General features: G+C 42.1%; 1 protein-coding gene across 1 annotated transcript in view; it reads right to left on the bottom strand.

Annotated features, from left to right (window-relative positions):
* The window catches only part of AGBL4 (ATP/GTP binding protein like 4), a 1,406,381-nt gene that overhangs the window by 265,118 nt on the left and 1,121,235 nt on the right, over positions 1-20,028 (bottom strand). Inside the window, 1 exon segment of the mRNA XM_030571608.1 lies at positions 1,513-1,627. Within this exon segment, the coding sequence (XP_030427468.1) occupies positions 1,513-1,627 (115 nt within the window).

The raw sequence follows: 20,028 nt of genomic DNA, 5'->3' as shown, positions 1-20,028 counted from the left end.
ACTATAATGTCCTTTCATAATACCTGGCCTCCCAAAGGACCCTACAAATTATGGGCCAGACGTATGTCTGTGAAGCATCATGCACCTCAATAGCAGTGTATAAATAATAATCCTGCGGGAAAATCGACAGGGCAGGTAGATTTATGTGGGGGAAAGGAAGATTACTTAGTAGTCCTTGGAGTTCTCTAAATGTTTTGCCTTTGCAGATCCTAGGAGTAGCAATAACATGGCTCACGGAACCATTTCAAGACCACAGGACCATTAAGATGTATGACCATTAGCATGTACACTGAAAGCAGAGCCAACATTTCAAAGAGTCATTATAAAAGAAATAGACCCATAATCCCACCTCTGTTCCTCTGTCTCTTCCAACCAACTGAAGCTACTCCAAAGCAGCAGAGAATCCATGGCATGTCAGTATGGATGTAAAGAGCCCATGCCCACCCCAAAACTCTCAACATATCTAACCTTTATTTCACCCACGTGAAATTGCCTATGTCGTTCCCTGCAAACACAGTTAAGAAGGCAGCAGACAACTGACGGAGGACAGCGAGATATATAGTGGAAAATAATGAACTAACTCATCAGCACCATTTTCTGCAATACTCTGGTTCTTCCTCAGAGGTCTCCCATCCATGAACTAATGAGGCCCTATCCTGCCTAACAATTAAATACCTAATTAGATCACAGCCCAAGGTACTGTGGCTGCAGTGTGTGTTATTTAGTTCTGCATTATAAGCAAAACGGCATACAGTACATTAAATCTCTGAGGGGCCTCTCTTCCAAAGATACGTGTGTTGGATGTAATTGCCCACAAACAAATCATCAGCTAATCAGCTGTTTTTCATTATTACCTCCCACAACAAATCAATTTTGTAAATAAATGCATTTAAGAGCAAATAATTTTAGAGAAAACAAAGATTTTGTGAATATGTTTTCAACAGAGGAGGAGGAAAAGTGCTAATTCAAATATTAAAATGAAACAAAATTAACATAGGGTGGGATGATTATTCCATTCCATGTATCACTATCTATTACCGTAAAATAACAGACAGAAATCTGTGACTTTAATGGATGATCTGGGTAGCTGAAGAGAATTGTGATTGACTGAAACATTTACATAGAGGCTGATGAACAGCATAATGAATGCATTTACAAAACATGGCTAAGGTCTAGTGAGGATTTAGCTGAATTTAATTCAGACATGCAAGGGAACTTGTAGAGCAAATATCCTATAATAAGCCATAGGCATCGTCCTGCATGCCTTACTTAGGGCCAATCTACCACTAAGTACAATCGCTCAATGGGAAAGCGAGTTCAGGGAGACTTTTGACCGTATGAGGACTTTTGACCCGACCATAGTGTTTGGCCATATGAGAGCTGTTAGTTCACGTCATATTTTATTTCTGCACAAAGTCCAGTGATGAGGAATAAAGAAAACTGAACTGTGTCACAGTTAGTGGCAAAACAATACAAAGTTATGATTTGCAGTTTCAGTAGGACATACTCTACCTGTAGTTTCCTAGATATACCCCATCTGGATTAAGCATTGGAGCTATCTTGAAGACCAAGTGATCTCGCAGTACTTTGGCTATGGGATGTTGGCTCACGAGGAAGTCAATTATACCTGGGAGAAACGAGAAAAATGTTAAGATCCTCTGTGTTATAAAATTACAATTTCAACATGTGTTTTAGTTTCAATTCTGAAAGTTGAAATAAAATTAACATTCCTTTCAGTTCAACACAGAGCTCCGGCCTCCAACGTTTTGCAGGCATTCATGTAGCGCTTTTAATCCTCAAAATGCTTTACAAACACTAGCAAAATAATCCTTATCATACTCCAATGAGGTAAATAAGTATTTCATTCCACCCCCCTTTTACATATGAAGAAGCCAGATCCTTGCTGGGTGTAAATTGGCATAGCCCCATTGAAGTCATTGGATTTACACCAGCTGAGTATCAGGCCCATGGAAACTGAGGAAATGAGATGATAGGCTGGATTTCCCTCTCTCTTACACCAGTGTAAATCAGAAATAACTCTACTGAAGTCAATGGAGTGACACCAGTTTAAAACCAACACAAGGAAGAGGAGAATCAGACCCTAAGTATCTTTCCTAAGCTCAGTCAGTGGAAGAGCCAGCATTAGAACTCAGAAATTCCTGTCTCCACATCTTGCGCTCAGATCACTTTGATACACCTCCTCTCTCCTGGGGCTGGCATTGGAGTAGGGAACATTTCCCACCAGCATCCTGCAATTCCACCAATGCACTGAAGGAGATTGGCAGCACTAGCAGTGGAGGAGGAAGCAGGGCTGCTTTGTGTTCAGATTTGCCACTTCTTCCTCCACTTAGTTGACACTGCTAAAAAAAAAGTTGCCACCAAACAAATGTGAAGGTAAATTGAATTCCTTGGCAATCTTGAGACACCCAGAGATAGGTCATGATTATTTTCTATTTCCCATAAGGTCTATCTTGTGATGCAAGGACCTTTTACTGAATTTCCCCTGAATAAAGCAAATCACTGAGCTCTCATAACAGAATGAAACTAAGCAGAGAAAAATTAAGGCAGATCATTAGAAAAAATGCAATGACTGTGAGAGCTACTACACTATGCAGTGGTCTCTCCAGGGAAGTACTGGTGGCCCCATCATGTAAGTCTTTTAAAACTGGGCAGGGCAGAGCACTAAGGAATAGACAGCAAGAAATATTTCAGCAGTGACGGCCTGGACTAAGTAAATTTCTTTTAAAATTTCTGACATCTCTTATTTTTCTGGTATGAAAAATGCACAGACCATATCAAAGCACTTGGCACAATAGTTCGGTTGAACTGTAAAGCACAGCACTGGTAAACATCTTCATTAAAGGTTTCAGAGTAGCAGCCGTGTTAGTCTGTATCAGCAAAAAGAACAAGTTGAGGCCAAAATCTTCCAGACTTCCCCCAAATTCAACCCATTTACTAAGATCCATTTTGTACTTTAAAAACGAGCAGATCTGAACTACTGCTGCTACTGTTAGTGAATTCTACATCGTTGTGGTACATTGGAGAAACCAGGGCTTCTAGATTCTTGGATAACTAGTCTATAATTGACCCTAAACATCCATACTTTTTGGTCAACTAATGATTTTTTCTCTGCAGATCTTGAAGGAGAGAGGCTCTCTTTCCATAGTGTGGTTTTCCAATGGGAGGGAGACTCATTCTGAATTTTTGGAGCTGGATTAGCACACATGTAATTATATTGTTTAGGAGATGTTTCTTCAGCTACCTCCTCGCAAATATGAAAACTGAATGTTGATCTGCTTTTTGGTAGGTGTTATGTCTTTTTCTCTGTACACAATGATAAGAACATAAAGAAATCCAATGGGCAGAGGCAAGTCCCAAATAACCATGTTTACAAGTTATACATAAACACACCATGCCTAGTTACATACATTGTGCTGCTACGACTGGTTTTTGGCTGCTTCCAGAACACAGTATGCTGCAAGCACCACTAGAGGGCTCACAACTATTTAAAGGGCTACTATCCTATTCCTATACAATATAGTGGGCTATATGGACATATACCTTGGGTTCTTCTCAACTACTGTTTTCATTCTGGTAGTTGTTCTGGCTGCTAGCCCCAGCATGTCTGAGTTCTGCTTTGATGGCAACCTCTGCCCCTGAAGGCTGGTACAAGCTTTTTCCTGCTTTGTTTCAGTTACTTAATGCACTCTCGCTTGTAGATCTTGGCAAGGACATCTCACTGATGATTTAAATTTACACAGGAAACTCTTGGTTTCTTGTACCAAAGTCTTAGGTAGAGGGAGGTATTCAGAGCACTGCAAATAGTTTGTCTGAATGATGACAAGATCTTATTGCATGTCTACACTGCAGTTAAAAACCCGCAGCTGGCCCATGCTAGCTGACTTGGGGTTGTGGTGCTCTGACTAAGTGGCTCCTTAATCGTGATGTAGGTGTTTGCGCTTGGGCTGGACCCTGGGCTGTAGAACTATGTGAGATTGGAGGATACCAGAGTCTGGGCTATAGCCAGAGCCTGACCATCTACACCGCCATCAAAGACCCCTTGGCCCAAGCCTGCTGACAGTGGCTGGCCATGGGTGTCTAACTGCAGTGTACACATACCTAAATGTTTCAACCAAAGCAGTTTCTTCTTTGCTGTTGCACAGCACATTTCTTGATTCAAGGCCTGCCACATGCCACCCACAAAGCCTCTTCCCCCTGATGAATTCTGAAGTGGAATTATTTTTATTTATTATTCATATTACAATAGTGTCCCCACCAAATCAGGGCCCCATTAAGCTAGGCACTGAACACATACATAAGAAGAGACAGTGATTGCAGTGAAGGGCTTACAGTCTTTATAGACAAAACAGACAAAGGCTGAGGGGGAAACCAAGATGATGTGATTTGGGCAAGGTCACATTTTAGGTCTGTGGTAGAACCTAGGTGTCTTGACTCCCAGTCTAATGGGCTACCTACCAGGTCAAGCTGCCTCCAAGTTACTAAGCTCCTGTTGAGATATTTGCTTTACCTTTTCCGTATTCTGAGACTACAGATACCCAAAGCTGAGTAAATGCTTCAGCCATTATCTGTTAGGGTAGGTTCTATCTCCTTATTGTGGGCCATGTGATAAAAAATAATAAGGCAAGAGTTAAAACAAAACAAAACAAAACAAAACCACTGAAGTCTAAAATGGAAGTAAGAATAGCCCCAAGGAGCATAAGAGAAAACACAAATGGAAAATACATATTTATGCATGCACACCCCATCAGAAAATTATTGTAAGCAATCAAAAATAATCACTAGAATTAGTGCAGAGCTTTTCTTTTAGAGGAACTTGATGATCCAAGGATATTTAAAATTAAAAGATTGATGCTGGATTATAAAAATAACCACCATCTCACAGAACTTGGTTCTTGTTTTAATAAATCAACACAAATTAAATTTTACAGTTTCTATAATCAGCAAGAGATATATCAGTGTATCTCATTAGGCCAAGGTTAAAAATTTGGCAGCAGCCAAAACTCATTTAATATCATTTACTTCAAGGCAGGCACAGCAATATAACAGATGCCCTAATTTATTTGTTGGTCCTTGTCTTAAAATAACAGTTTGGTGGTAAACAGGAAGGGTAATGATGCCAGTCACCCTTGTTAGTGGCTAATAATTGCTTAATTTGTCCACTAATTGACCTGTGCTACTGTTGAGGTGTTGGATAGTGTTGCAGGGCATGAAGTAAACAAGGCCACTGGAATGTTACCTTAGAGAATGACTTCTGGAAATGAATCTACTTATTGCAATACATTTTCTCTTCACAGATGAGCAGATTAATTGGTCTGCCAATTAGTCTGCTATTAAAAGAAAAAAGTGCTGCCCATAGATTGGCTGGATTTTTGGAACCATAGCTGCAGCCTGGGTCACATGAAGTGATCCAATTTGAATCAGCCAAATTGAACAAGAAAGAAGACAAGCATTATTTTTTAAAAAAATTATGTCTCTGTGGCTAAAGACCAAGGAAATTCTTGATGAACTCAATTCTGTCTTTTTGAAGACTTCACAATAAAATGGAGAACAAGATGGATGTGCTCAGTCACACAATTCAAATTAAAATGTGGAAAATAGCCCCCAAGTTTATAGAAACAAAGAAGTATAAAAATATGGGACCTTTTTATTCCAGACATGCTCCATTCTGGAAAGTAATTATCATTCCCATTATTATCTGCAATAGTAATATACAGTTACAGATACTGCCTTTACCCTGATCAGTTCATAATCTAATGTCAGACATGGCACATGGAAGTCTTTCTATTGGCTTCAATGGGCGTTTGGTACTGGTCCCAAATAAACATTAAAAAATGAAAATGCGGTGAAGAAAATGAAAGAAAAGAGAGAATAAACACAATTGCACTCAGTTTAGCAGGTGTACAACATCTTCATGGTTCCATTAATTTGGGGTGTTTCTTTGCCTGATCCCGCCTGCTAATCCTGCTTCTCTGAAACCTTACTAGCGAAGACCTCCTCCCAACTAAATCGGAGTTACTTCTCCATTTTTACTCTTTGTCCACTTGCTGCTTTCAACAGTGCTGGCCACACTCTACTTTCTCTCTTCTCTTGGCTTCTGCACCTCAGAAGCTCATCAGCCCTCTCTGATGCCGGCTCCTTCAGCATCTCCTCTTTGCTCTCCCACACTCCTTTCTCCAAGTATCTGTAGATGTCCCGCAAAGTCATTCTTCCATCTCCTCCATCATGTACTCTGTTCTGGCAACCTCATCCACTCTGACAGTTTCAACTGTCTTTATGTAGATGATTCCCAAATTAGCATCTATACCTCTGACATCTTTCTCTCCATCTAACTTTTCTGGCTGCTTCTTGGATTGCCCTTTATAACCTCATTCTCAGCACCGTAAAGTTGCTTCTTGCTCCCTCTTCCTGATGTCTTTTTGCTATCCGCATCAATAATAGGTCAATATTTGTGTAATTGTATAACTCTGTAATACGTTTGCTCCTATTACTGAAAATCTAATAATTATATATTCTAATACAATATGACATTTGGTAATGCAAACATATCCTGGACTCTGTCTTGTACGTGTCAGGAAAGAAATAGCAATTCATATTTTAGGAGCCGTTTGCTAACGACTGAAATACATACTGGTCAGAAAAAGATGATGTAAGATTTACTGCATCTTGTAGCTAAAAGTGAATACTTTGCATTTTGGGATTAACCAAAATGCTGTAAATTGCATTGCAAAATAATAATACTAAATAATTAAAAAAACAGAGGTATGAACACTTCAGAACCACTTAACTGTACAACAGGAAGCAGTTTTCCCATTAGAAGATGGTAAAGAAGGTGTGCGTGAGGGCAGTACTTGCAAATTTGATAAAAAGCAACGGTATCATTTTCCTTTGAATTTAGTGCTGAAAAAGTATCATATTAATAGGACGAGTACCTGACATCCTCTTTGTCCATAGAGTAGGGAGAGCATGAGTAATGGTAGCATAAGCATCTCCCATGCTGCCATACCAACATGCATCAACAATGAGCAAGAAGGAACTTCCTTTAGGTATATGAGGCCCCCGTTCATTCAGCCACTGATGGATATGAATGTGTTAATGGATATGAAAAATGAATTGCGCATGATGCCTCCCAGGAAGGGAGGACAGATATCATTTTAGCACTGAACCCCACTCAGAATTGGTAATAATGCTATACTAATGTTGTCTTGCAGAATGCATACTAGCAGTTGCAAATCAGCCTTCAGCACAGACTCATAGACAGAAACCATTCAATAATTTCTTATTTTGATGCATATCCAAACTGCAATAAAAACAATGTTGATAAATGAGAAGAGCTAGCTTGGATCCTGGATACTGATATGATCTGGAATATTGCTGTCACTAGAATTTTCTCTAGAAAGATCCTCACATATAGTGATCCATAATTACATGGTTAATGTGATGCTGACTTCACTCCTTTCTGCAATACTCTTCCTTCCTCCAAGACTTAAAAGCAAGCTGCTGAACTCAGATGTAGGTAAAAACCGCTTAAATATTTGAGGAGAAGGGCGGGAGGCTTCACCCTGAGGTCAATGCTAAGGGAATACTTATGAAGATGACTGGCAATGCCTTAATAATGTCTTTTCAGATGTCTTTTTTTCACTTAATATCCACAGCAAAAATTAAAATCTATTGTATCTTAGTCATCAATACAGAGTAGATTTTCAGAGAAATATTGCAAAAACAAAAAAACTATTTTTTTCAAAATTACACATTGAAAAAACAAAAAACCTCTTAATTTAGAAGATAAAACAGAGGAAAATCCCAGGCTGTATTGCAGTTGTGGCTACCAGGCTGTATTGTAATACAAATACTCATCATCAGCATAATCTCAAATGTATCTCCTCTGAACATCTTGATTCTGCCAAACGGGGCTGGAAATTTCACAAAACACACTACCACATACATAGCTTATCTTGCTTTATTTGGATGTTTCTGTTCTATTACAAGGGCTAGCTAGAACTGACATCTCAAGAAGCATGAGAAAATGAGAATTAATGTGAAAAAAACAGTTCCTGAAATAAATTCCAATTTCAACAGTTATTTGGGGTTTGAGTTTTGGCACAAGATTTGGAAACGAGAGGCATTTTTATTTTACCAGTTTACCCACCTCCCTTGCTAGAAGTAATTTGTAGTAGAGACCATAAACTAATTAAGATCAAAGACAGCTTAGCACTTTGTGCTATGATTAATACAAGGAAAAGATATTTAATCCTTTCATCATATCTATTTCCCAGATGTCTGCATTATCCCTTATCCATAGACGTGTGCTTTACAGGAACGCAACAAGAGTATGGAAAGGAACTCACAGTACTTGGGATGTGGATTCAGTGATGCCTACACTGCCCTCTAATGGCAAATATGGGAGAAAAACCCTGTTGGATCTGCAGAGAATATAAAGAAATCACCAAGGTCCTTTGTATCTCCTAAAGAACATGAAACTCTTGACAAGAGAAAAACAATTAGAGAAGATAATTTTGCATGATAGGGTGGATAGAAGCTAATCAAGGCCAAAGCAGGCAGCAAAAACAGGTGCACATTCTCCATGAACTTTTCATTCCGTGATTAAGTTTCATTTTATCTAAAGAAAAAAAGAAAGGCAACAGCGAGCTGACTGCATCTGTTAGAACACAGTATTTTCTTGACCATGGGACAATTTATCCCCAGTAAGTGCTTAACTATAAAGTCTCCAAGTGCTTTGATTTTAATGGAAAAACAAACAGAACCTTATTCCTTGAGATTGGTTGGCTAAATGCAGTCCAGGGAGTCTGGCAATGATCCAATTCCAAGCACTGCTTCAATTGAACTTTCAGTATCACACACAAGACAGTTAGGGCTAGATTCACAAAGGAACTTAGGCATTGTGACACTCAGCATCTCAATGACTAACATTACTGGAATTCACAAAGCCTGAGTTAGGCACTCAGGCTTCCTTTACAATGAATGGAGGGAAACAGACACCTAAGAATGGGATTCACAAACACAAGTATACTAAGCGGGGAGTCACCTATCTGTGCCAAGGATTCTCAGCTGTCTGTGGAGCACCTCCCTCAGAACTTTTGGTCCAGTGTTTAGGGTACTCAGCTGGAATGTGGGAGACCCCCCCAGTCCATGACCCACCTCTGCCTGAGGGGGAACAGGGATCGGAACTGTGATCTGTCATCTCACAGATGAGTGCCCTAATGACTAGAGTGTGGTTCTCAATCAGGGATACGTGTAACCATGGGGGTACACAGAGATCTTCCAGGGGATATGTTAATTCATCTAGATATTTGCCCAGTTTTACAACAGGCTACATTAAACACACTATTGAAGTCAGTACAAACTAAAATTTCATATGGACAATGATTTGTTTATACTGCTCCATATACTATACAATGAAATGTAAGTACATTTTTGGGGGTGGGGGGGGGGGGAGAAAAGAGAAAGAGAGAGAGGGGGAGAGTTTGACTTTTAAAACATTTGATAAAATCTGTTCAGAAACACAGTAAAAACAAAAAATAAATTACAAATTCAACAATGATTGCCTATCCCCAATAGCACAAAGTACATTTCCAATAGCCACCCTCTGAATATATTGATCTAAAATTGCTTAAAACAGGATAATATCTAAACTCCAAATGAAGGTGTAAAACCATGAACAATCTAAAATACCGAAGAACATCATTAACCCCAGTATCAAATAACGTAAGTCTACTTTTTAAAATGGCCATCTTTGCTTGACCCAGAATGAAGTTTGTAAGGCATACCACAGATCTACAAATAAGAATAAGGTTATAAACAAGGGGTTCAGCATGCAACTAGGGAACTCCAGCTGCCTATCCTGCATCCTCAGCTTAAAAAAAAATCTCCCAGTGTAAAAAGTCTTTGATAAAAAAAAAAATAAAAAAAAATGGGTAACATATTGCAACTGAGACACCTGAGGTCCAATAAAAAAACGTTCCCTAGCAAAATCCAAACCCTCTACCCACTGAGGAAAAAGCAAAGACCAGCTGCTTCCAAGGAACAGGTTTATCCACAAACAACAGTTACTCTACAGATGGCAACCAAAAAGTAAAAAGCAATAAAGAGTCCTGTGGCACCTTATAGACTAACAGATGTATTGGAGCATTAACTTTGCTGGGTGTCGTGCATCTGATGAAGTGGGTATTCACCCACAAAAGCTTGTGTTCCAATACATCTGTTAGTCTATAAGGTGCCACAGGACTCTTTGTTGCTTTTTACAGATCCAGACTAACACGGCTACCCTCTGATACTTGACAACCAAAAAGTAGTGACTCTGCTCAGAAGATCAATGAAATCCTAAAGCCCCTCTGCACCAGGCAGAAGAGTCGAGGCGAATACTATTTCCACCTTTTCAACATTTCCATGAACCCCTCCCAATTCCAACCCAGAATATCGTCCAGTCCCAGCATAATTCCTAGTGCCTAAAAGCCAGTTCAGCTCTACAATACCTCCCACCCCTCTTGGCAAAGTCGTGGGGTGGGAGATCACTCAAGCCCCCAGCAGGAGTCACTCATCCCACAGTTTATGCCAGCTGAGGAAGTCTGCTCAAAATAGTGCTGACATTCATTGAAAACCTGGACATCACAATCATGAGTAATAAACACAGTCACATTGCCAGCATATGTGGAGACTTTCTCCAGAGTACAAGTTGGAACAGGGAGAGAAAGGCCAGTAAGACGCTTTCTCTACATGCATAATAGAGGCTCAGTAGAAAGAGCTTACAGTAATCCAGACAGGGAACAACCCTGACTCCCCTACAGACTGGAAGGGAGTGCACAAAACACCATTCACCTTAATTAGACTATACATGTCAGTCACATACTCACACACAAACCAAAAGCAGAAAGGATTCAAAATAAAATACCCATGGCCTGCAAGATCAAAAGCCTTATCTTGATCAAGGGAAGTCAACCAAACATGCAAACCAAACATCTGAAAGACTGACATTACATCCTGCAATAGGAAAAGGTTATAAAAAATTGACCTGTTGGAGACACAATAGATCTGAACAGTGTGCAGGACCGAACCAAACACAGCTTACAGTCTGTTTGCTGAGGCCTTGGAAAAAAAGATTATCGTTGGCGCAAAGCAGGAACACGAGTCTCCAATGCTACACGTCCCCAAGGTCCCCCTTCTTAGGCAACAAGGTAAGAAGCGCTTGATGACCATGGAGTGACAATATCATCTCTCTGATGGTCTCCTGAAAATTCTGGAGCAAGTCAGGCCCAAGAAGGGTCCAAAAGGTCTTTTAAACCTCAATAGGCAAACCACTAATCCCAGGTGCCTTCCCTAGAGCAAAGCCATTTAGAGAAGAAGTCAATTCTGAGAGTGTGTGAGGTCCTGTTCAAGTCTGTCCACATCCATTGCTGACATCCTAGGAAGATCCTCAGGGAGTTGTCGAGTCTCAGATGGACACACAGACTTTGAGGCATACAGGTCTGAACAAAAATACACCGCAAAGTTCCTAATCGTCACAGGATTTGAAAGCGCTCAGCTCGATAACGCCTTGAAACGGCCAGTCATCTTGCACTTTGCATGTTCCTTTTCCAGGCAGAAGAAAAAGTGAGTAGGCATATCCATTTCAGAAAGGCCCTGGAATTAGCCACCTGCAGTTCACCCTGAACTTTGCTGTCAAAAAGATCCCACAGTTGCTGGGGTTTTCTTATATTTCAAACTTTCACGCAACCCAGCATCATTACTGCTATGAAAGGCTTTTTCAGGTTCTAATTCTAACTTTTCCATACTCCATCAAAAGCTGAGGGTTGTCTGCTGAGAAAAATATTTAATATTAACTTTACTCACCTCCAACCATTGCCTCAAGGAGAGGAAAACATCCTTGGGAAAAAACCCAGGGTCTCCCAAGTACCTAGATGAAAATCTTGTAAAAGGTAAGTGTTAAAATGCCAGTATGGATGATGGTCTGGAATAGAAGGATGAGACAACACGAACGAGACCATACCACAACCTGAAATCCTAGTAGGGACAATGGAACTAGAAAACAGACAAGACCAATGATGAGTAAAAACATGAAAACAGTCCAAGATGGCCAGAGAGAGAGAGCTGGCCTGACCTCTCCTCCAGGTGTACTTCTGCACAGAAGGGTGAAAATGTTACAGGTATCATGTCAGAAGCCTGTAAAAGATTTACAAGTTGCAGAGTAGACAGTGGATGCAGCTCCAAATGATTCCTATACAATCTCTAATTAAGAGCACCGTTAAAATCACACTCCAAAATTACAATACGTGTCAAACAATTAGTCAAAAGAGCACCCAAACTCTAGAAAAAAACCCACCCTGTCTCCCGCCACAGTAAGAGCAGAGACATTATAATTAAGGCTAAGATTATGTCACAGAGGACATGGCAGTCACGGACCTCCATGACATTTTCTGCCTCAGCCCTGGGGCATTGGGGCTGGAGCTCTCAGCCAATGCAGGCCCTGGAGCTCCCAGCTGCCATGGGCAGCAGGGGGACCCAGAGCTCTGAGCCACCAGCCCTGGAGCTCTCAGCTATAGTGGGAAGGACCCAGAGATCCCAAACACCACAAGGGATGGGAGCCACCACAGCTCCAATTTGCCATAGGCACTGGAGGGACCTTGGAGCTCCCACCCAGCATGGGTGTCAGGGGGACCACGAAGCTGTCAGTCACAGTGGTGGTGGGTGCTGGATTCCGCCTCTCCCCTCCCGCAGCAGGACTTGGGCTCAGCCCCATTTTATCAATTATTTTTAGTAAAAGCCAGGGACAGGTCACGGGCTTCCCTGATTTTTTGTTTATTGGTCTAAACCCATCCGTGACTGTTACTAAAAATAACTGACAAAATCTTACCCTTAATTCTAATTAAAGAAAAGATGATATTGCTCAAAAGTAGCTCGAGCCATGAACCAGTGTCCTGGAACGAATTTCCTACACAACCATCGAATCAGGCTTTACCCTGTCTTCAAAGAGAAAAGCAACTCCTGTGTGTGCAGTGGAACCATAATCAGAAAATCCCCTCCTCTCCAACCAGCAAGGTAATCAGTTTGATTGCCTGCATTTGTGTGCATCTCTTACAATAATGGAATGACCACCTTTTCTGGGGACAGGTACTAAAAAAAGAGCCATATGTTCTTAATGTCTTTGCACCCATTCACATGAGAGAGGCACATACAAAATTATCCATCAGTACTCATCAGAAAAAATAAGAAAAATACAGACAAATAAAATAACCCAAACCTCAAAACAAAACCACCAAATTCTCCTACATCCATTAATCCCCAACATTTCCATTGGTCAAAGAGACACGCACTTTGGTCATCAGTTTTCGGGGGTTTTTTTCCAATCTGTATCGCTTGTTTGTCAAACTCAGGCACAAAGACATGTCTCATGGTATACTGAGAAGACAACACAAAACAGATTAAGGTCAGGAAACTAATCTGCCACCTCCACTCCATGTTTCCCCTTAGTCTCCCCCAGAAACCTACCGATAGCATCTGGTGTACATCCCCACTCAGGACCCAAAGAATCTAAGTTTGTCATCTCCCCCATACTCAAACCCAGAGTCACTACCAACCGTGAGAGGGGAACCTCACCAAAGGAAGGGGCTGCTGGAAGTGAGGGGCCCCCAACCAAAGAACCACCCTCAGCAGCACATCAACAGTGTGCTGTCCCCAACTGCGCTGACCAAACTAACCTGTTTCATAACACCCTCAAAAACTGGAGCCCCCTCCATCTTCAACGGCCATTTACTTATTATTATTTTTTTCTTGGGGCTTTGCCAGCAAGCCAGAATCCTCAGCCAAGGCCACAGATTACATAGCAACAGGCTCAGCCTCCATTTTGCAGGCAGGCGCCACACAATTAGTAATACCATCTCCCCCAGGTTGTAAAGGGAGACCTAACCCTCCAGAACCAAGAACCCCAGAGCCACCTGGAACCTGTTCAGACCCGGTCTCTGTCACAGCCACCCCACCCTGTGCTTTACTCTCAGAACTCCCCACATTGCCAGACACAGGGTCACCGTTCCCAGAGGCACACTTGCCTCTTCTTATAGCACTGATTGATCAAATGTCTTGGATGTCCAGCACAAAAACAGGCCATATCCTCAAGTGGCAACAAACACAATGTAGTGAGATTCCCTAGTTCTATATTTGAGGGAAACTTTTGACGTTTTGGGAGCATTAGTGAATATAGTATAAACCTGCCTACAAGAGGGCAAAGACATGCTGAACCTCTGCAGCTCTACAGCCCAAAGGAATTCCCCTAGTAGGGCTCGTGTTCTTTTCACAGCTCACCAGGTCTCTAGCCAACTGCTAATTTCCTAAAAGACAAGGAACATTAGAGATGATTTTCAGAGTAGCAGCCATTTTAGTCTGTATCAGCAAAAAGAACAGGAGTACTTGTGGACCTTAGAGACTTACAAATTTATTTGAGCATAAGCTTTCATGGGCTAAAACCCACTTCGTTGGATGCATGCAGTGGAAAATACAATAGGAAGATTATACACACACACACACACACACACAGGACATGAAAAAATGGGTGCTGCCATACTAACCATAACAAGAGTGATCAGTTAAGGTGGGCTATTATCAGCAGGACAAAAAAAAAACTTTTGTAGTGATAATCAGGATGGCCCATTTCCAACAGTTGACAAGAAGGTGTGAATAACAGTAGGGGGGAAAATTAGCATGGGGAAATAAGTTTTACTTTGTGTAATGACCCATCCACTCCCAGTCTTTATTCAAGCCTAATTTAACCGTGTCCAGTCTGCAAATTAATTCCAATTTTGGAGTTTCTCGATGGAGTCTGTTTTTGAAATGTTTTTGTTCAAGAATTGAGACTTTGAGGTCTGTAATCGAGTGTCCAGGGAGGTTGAAGTGTTCTCTGACTGGTTTTTGCATGTTACAAGTCTTGGCATCTGATCTGTGTCCATTTATTCTTTTGCGTAGAGACTGTTCAGTTTGGCCAATGTACATGGCAGAGGGGCCTTGCTGGCACATGATGGCATATATCACATGAATAGATATGCGAACAGAGTTGGCAACTGGCTTTGTTGCAAGGATAGGTTCCTGGGTTAGTGTTTTTGGTGTGTGGTGTGTGGTTACTGGTGAGTATTTGCTTCAGGTTGGGGGGCTGTCGGTAAGCGAGGACTGACCTGTCTCCCAAGATCTGTGAGAGTGAGGGATCGTCCTTCAGGACAGGTTGTAGATCCTTGATGATGTGCTGGAGAGGTTTTAGTTGGGGGCTGAAGGTGATGGCTAGTGGCGTTCTGTTACTTTCTTCGTTGGGCCTGTCCTGTACTAGGTGACTTCTGGGTACTCTTCTGGCTCTGTCAATCTGTTTCTTCACTTCAGCAGGTGGGTATTTTAGTTATAAGAATGCTTGATATAGATCTTTTAGGTGTTTGCTTGAGGAGTTGGAGCAAATGCCGTTGTATCTTAGAGCTTGGCTGTGGACAATGGATTGTGTGGTGTGGCCTGGATGAAAGCTGGATTTAGATTGTAATGAAGTTCCTCCTCTACTTTGGTGGGACCTGCACTTATTGGCAGATTTGCTTACCTCAGTGATCTTCCCCACAGTCTGGGTCAACTTCTCCTGTCTCTGAACAGGAGTTGGGAGGTTTGAGGGGAACCCGGGCCCACCCTCTACTCTGGGTTCCAGCCCAGGGCCCTGTGGATTGCAGCTGTCTATAGAGCCTCCTGTAACAGCTGCATAACAGCTACACCTCCCTGGGCTACTTCCCCATGGCCTCCTCCAAACACCTTCTTTATCCTCACCACAGGACCTTCCTCCTGGTGTCTGATAACGCTTGTACTCCGTAGTCCTCCAGCAGCACACCCTCTCACTCTCAGCTCCTTGCGCCTCTTGCTCCCAGCTCCTCACACGCACTCTCTCTCCTCTGGCTCCCCCTTGCCTGACTGGAGAGAGCTCCTTTTTAAACCCAGGTGCCCTGATTAGCCTGCCTTGATTGGCTGCAGGTGATCTAATCAGCCTGTCTGCCTTAATTGGTTCTAGCAGGTTCCTGATTACTCTAGTGCAGCCCCTGCTCTGGTCACTCAGGGAACAGAAAACTACTCATGCAGTGACCAGTATATTTGCCCTCTACCAGACTCCTGTACCCCACTGGCCTGGGTCTGTCACAATATATAAATGAGTTTAACACCAGATTTTAGGGGTCAGTACAAGGAGAAAAAACACCCCACACAACAATCCCCTCCACAACCAGCTGCTCAACAAGGCTAAGCGTGGTAACGCACACAACAGCTGTGCAAGTGTAGGAGGCGAAACTCACATTTTTAAGCCCAATCACTTTCCAACAGCTAGAACGCACTCCTCCACTGAGCCAGAGTTTAGAGGCAAAATCCACAACCCATGGCCATAGGCTAAATACTCAAAATCCACAACCACAAGAGGTCTCTGTTCCCCACATGGCAGCCCGGGGGGCAGACAAAAGCAATACGGAAATTAAACCCACAACCACCACAAAACTAAACACACACAACAAAGCAAAAACCGATTTCTTCAACAGAGAGAACAGTGAAGCACACCCACTCTCATCCTCACTCACCCAATCAGCCAAGAGGAAGAATATGGTTCTATAGCCTAATGGCTAGTGGATGCCCCCGGATGTGGGAGACCCAGGATCCAGCCCCCACCTCTACCGACTCTTTAATTATTTACCCCATCACTGTAGTACCTAACTGCCTTTCAAAGACAATCAATAGCACCAGCAAAGCCCCTAGTGCATGTACTGCCATTTTAAAACAGAACAGTTTTAATCAGCAGAGGCAGAGGAGTCACTTGCCTGACTTTATGGAGTCAGCTGGGATAGCCTGATTGATTGGCAGTATGCTGAGATATACTACAGCATATTTGTTATTTTAGTTACCCACACTGGTACCCTCTGCATCTCAGTGCAACTCCAGGGCTCCCCTGAGTACTGGATTAAAAGCAAAGGAAATCTCAAATAACGGGATAAAGTGAATGTGTGTGTGTGTGTGGGGGGGAAGATACCGAATTAGATTACGGCAGATGAAACACTCGGGGCTCCAATACAAAATGCAGGGAGTTTATTTATTACTTTTTAAAAATAGGAATACGCTCACTGACTTGAATTAGTAATTTACCGGCCTTTGGAGCTACTCTTGTTTTCCACTGTAGTGAAATAAATGGGAAAACAGCCAGTCTCCTAGGGAGCGTGCTAGCTAGCTGGACGGCAGCACAATGGAATGCTGTTAGCGCCAGCTCCACAGTAAACCGTGCGTCTGACATACAGGCTGCACGCAAAGGAATTGATAATGACTAGCAACAAATTATAGGGACTCATTAGTGGCAGAGGGCAACACAGAGGATACTAACAGCTACTGGGTTAAATTAAACACAGTTTATGCCATTTCTATTTGTTCAGGTTTTAATCATTTCCTATAATGGTTGGTATCGTTTTTTAAAAAACCCCTATACATTGCTGTAAGTTATAAACCCACCCCAGGAGCACAATGGACATTGATTTCATCACTGCATTGTGACTTCCTGAGTGGAAGCTTCATAAATCATTGAGGGCACATAGACCTGATCCTGAAGGTGGCAGATCCACTCAATTCCCATCTACTCCCAGTGAGCACTGAGAGGTATGAGTCCTCAGGCCATACTGGAACAGCCTGGGACCACTAAGGGAGGAAGGAAGGGAGAGCTCAGTGGTTTGTGCCTTGGCCTGCTAAACCCAGGGTTGTGTGCTCAATCTTTGAGGGAGCCATTTGGGGATTTAGTTGGGAATTGGTCCTACATTGAGCAGGGGGTTGGACTAGATGACCTCCTGAGGTTCCTTCCAACCCTGATAGTCTATGATTCTATGTTGGGTCACACTGCACCACTGATTCTAGGTAGAACTCCTCATTGACTGGAATGGCGTCTCCTGCTTAACAACTGACTGCATGATATGGCCAGTTAATTTTTACTTCTCATTAATAAACCAGCTTTGAGAAGCCTGCACATTAACATTCCTTGTTTAGGTGCAGAGAAGGACCCAAGCCACAAAGCCCCAATCCAGATCCAGAACCTGCCCCAACGTACCAGAGTTCATATGTGGCATTCTGAACTGGTTCAGGCCCAGCTCTGTTTGAAGCAGTCAGTGGAAAGAAGTGCACATGGGTGGAGTCAGGTCAGCTTCAGAAATTTAGCACATAGTAAAAGTAAGGGATTTCCTGTTTATATTCATGAGTCATAGCTCCTTCTCTCAGCAAAAGCATATTTGCTTTCGTAAGTCTGGAATTCCCAATAGCAGCCCTGAAAGTGGTGTTCCGGACTTATTTCTAAAAAATGGCAAGATTGGGAAAAAATATAATGCAAGTAAAACAGCTGTTCTCCGAGGTTTGAACAAGGTAATACGAGTCACGATGCCAGTGCTGTGTTCTTAGCTCTGCTAACTAACTTACCATTGCCAAGTTACTTAGGTCTACATTTTCAAAAAGGTTATCCAAATTGAGACAATTAAGGCTGGATTTTCAAAAGAGCTCAACCTCCATTTTAGGTACCAAAGCGAGTGGCCAGATTTTCAAAAGAACATTGCACATTTGCAAATCTGTTCCTTTTTCAGATGCCTAAATGGGACCTCGGTCCTTTGAAAATCTGACCCTGAAGAGGCCTGTTTTTCAAAGGATGGGCGCCAAGCACATTCTGAAAATCAAAATCCATTAAGGTGTCTCAAGCTGGGAAACCACAAAAAGTGGAGGTATCCAAAATCTCTAGTCATTCCAGAAAATCTTGGCCCAAGTGCCCTCAGCTGCCACTGACTTCCTACTTCAGTATGAAGTTAATAGGTGTTGAAGGTGCTCACAGAATCAGACCTTCCAGGATATAACGGACTGACAGGGAGTGTTTTGCTGATCCTTTGAACTACAGGAAAGAAAGTTGGCTAGGAGGACAATTCTGTCTTTTTACTTTAGAAGTACTCCAGTTTACTTCACTGTAAACTGCACCTGGGACGACCTCAAAAATGAAATCAGTAAACAGAGCATAAGAGGCAGTGAAATAGGCCCATTAAAATTGTCTTCCCGGAACACACCTCTTCTTGTGTTTTTATCTGATGTGGTTTGAATGAAATAGTCTCCAGGCATCTCCTAGGGTTCACTCAGATGTTCTGATAATGATTTAACTGCCGCAGATCCCCAGGAACCTGGTGGTTTGAACCTTTCTCTCTCCTTTATTTCAACTGGCAAGTTATTGCCTCAGGCCTCATTTTGATGCAATTTATATAAGGTTGTAGGGGGAAAAAAATCTCTTTGGCTGCAAGGAAAGACTCAAATCTGGGAATGGCAAGATTCTCAGCAGCAGCAACAGACTGCTAGGAAAGTTTGATCAGACAGACTGCACGATGATGACTGCAGCTTTTGCCATATTATACCCCCCCACACACACAGCCCCATTGGTCCATCAGGATTAATATCCTGCTTACAGCAGTGGCCAATATCCATCGTGAAAGGGAAAATAAACCCATCATGTGCCAGGTTCATCTCTCCTGTAATTCCATAGGGTCTGATTCTCCTCTCCCTTACACCAGTATGATTCTGCTAACTTCAACATAATATACAGCAGCATGAGTGAATAGAGTTATACCAAAGATGAATTTGTTTGCCAAACACATGGTGGAGAGAGCTCCTTTCTGAACTCTGGGGTGATCAGCTCATGCCCAATTACCCGCGACTCTTATCGCTAACTTAGCTTGCAGAATTATTATTTTTAAAACAATTATAAAATTATCCTGCAGAATTTGTGCAACAGCAGCAGCCTATAAAGCTAACTTGAAAGAACATGTCAGGCTTGTCAGAGAGAGAGCGAGCATATATCTGCAGGACTACCTTTTCCTGCATTGCCTGAAGACTTCATAAATTCATTTGCTCAACTCAGGCTTAGTGGGTGGCTTTTAGGGCTGTCAAGCAATTAAAAAAATTAATTGTGCAATTAATCGCGCTCAAACATAGTTTTGGATGTTT

This window comes from Gopherus evgoodei, chromosome 8, assembly GCF_007399415.2.
Source record: "Gopherus evgoodei ecotype Sinaloan lineage chromosome 8, rGopEvg1_v1.p, whole genome shotgun sequence".
In the NCBI taxonomy this organism is placed as follows: Eukaryota; Metazoa; Chordata; order Testudines; family Testudinidae; genus Gopherus; species Gopherus evgoodei.
This window is presented reverse-complemented; position numbering and strand designations above follow the sequence as displayed.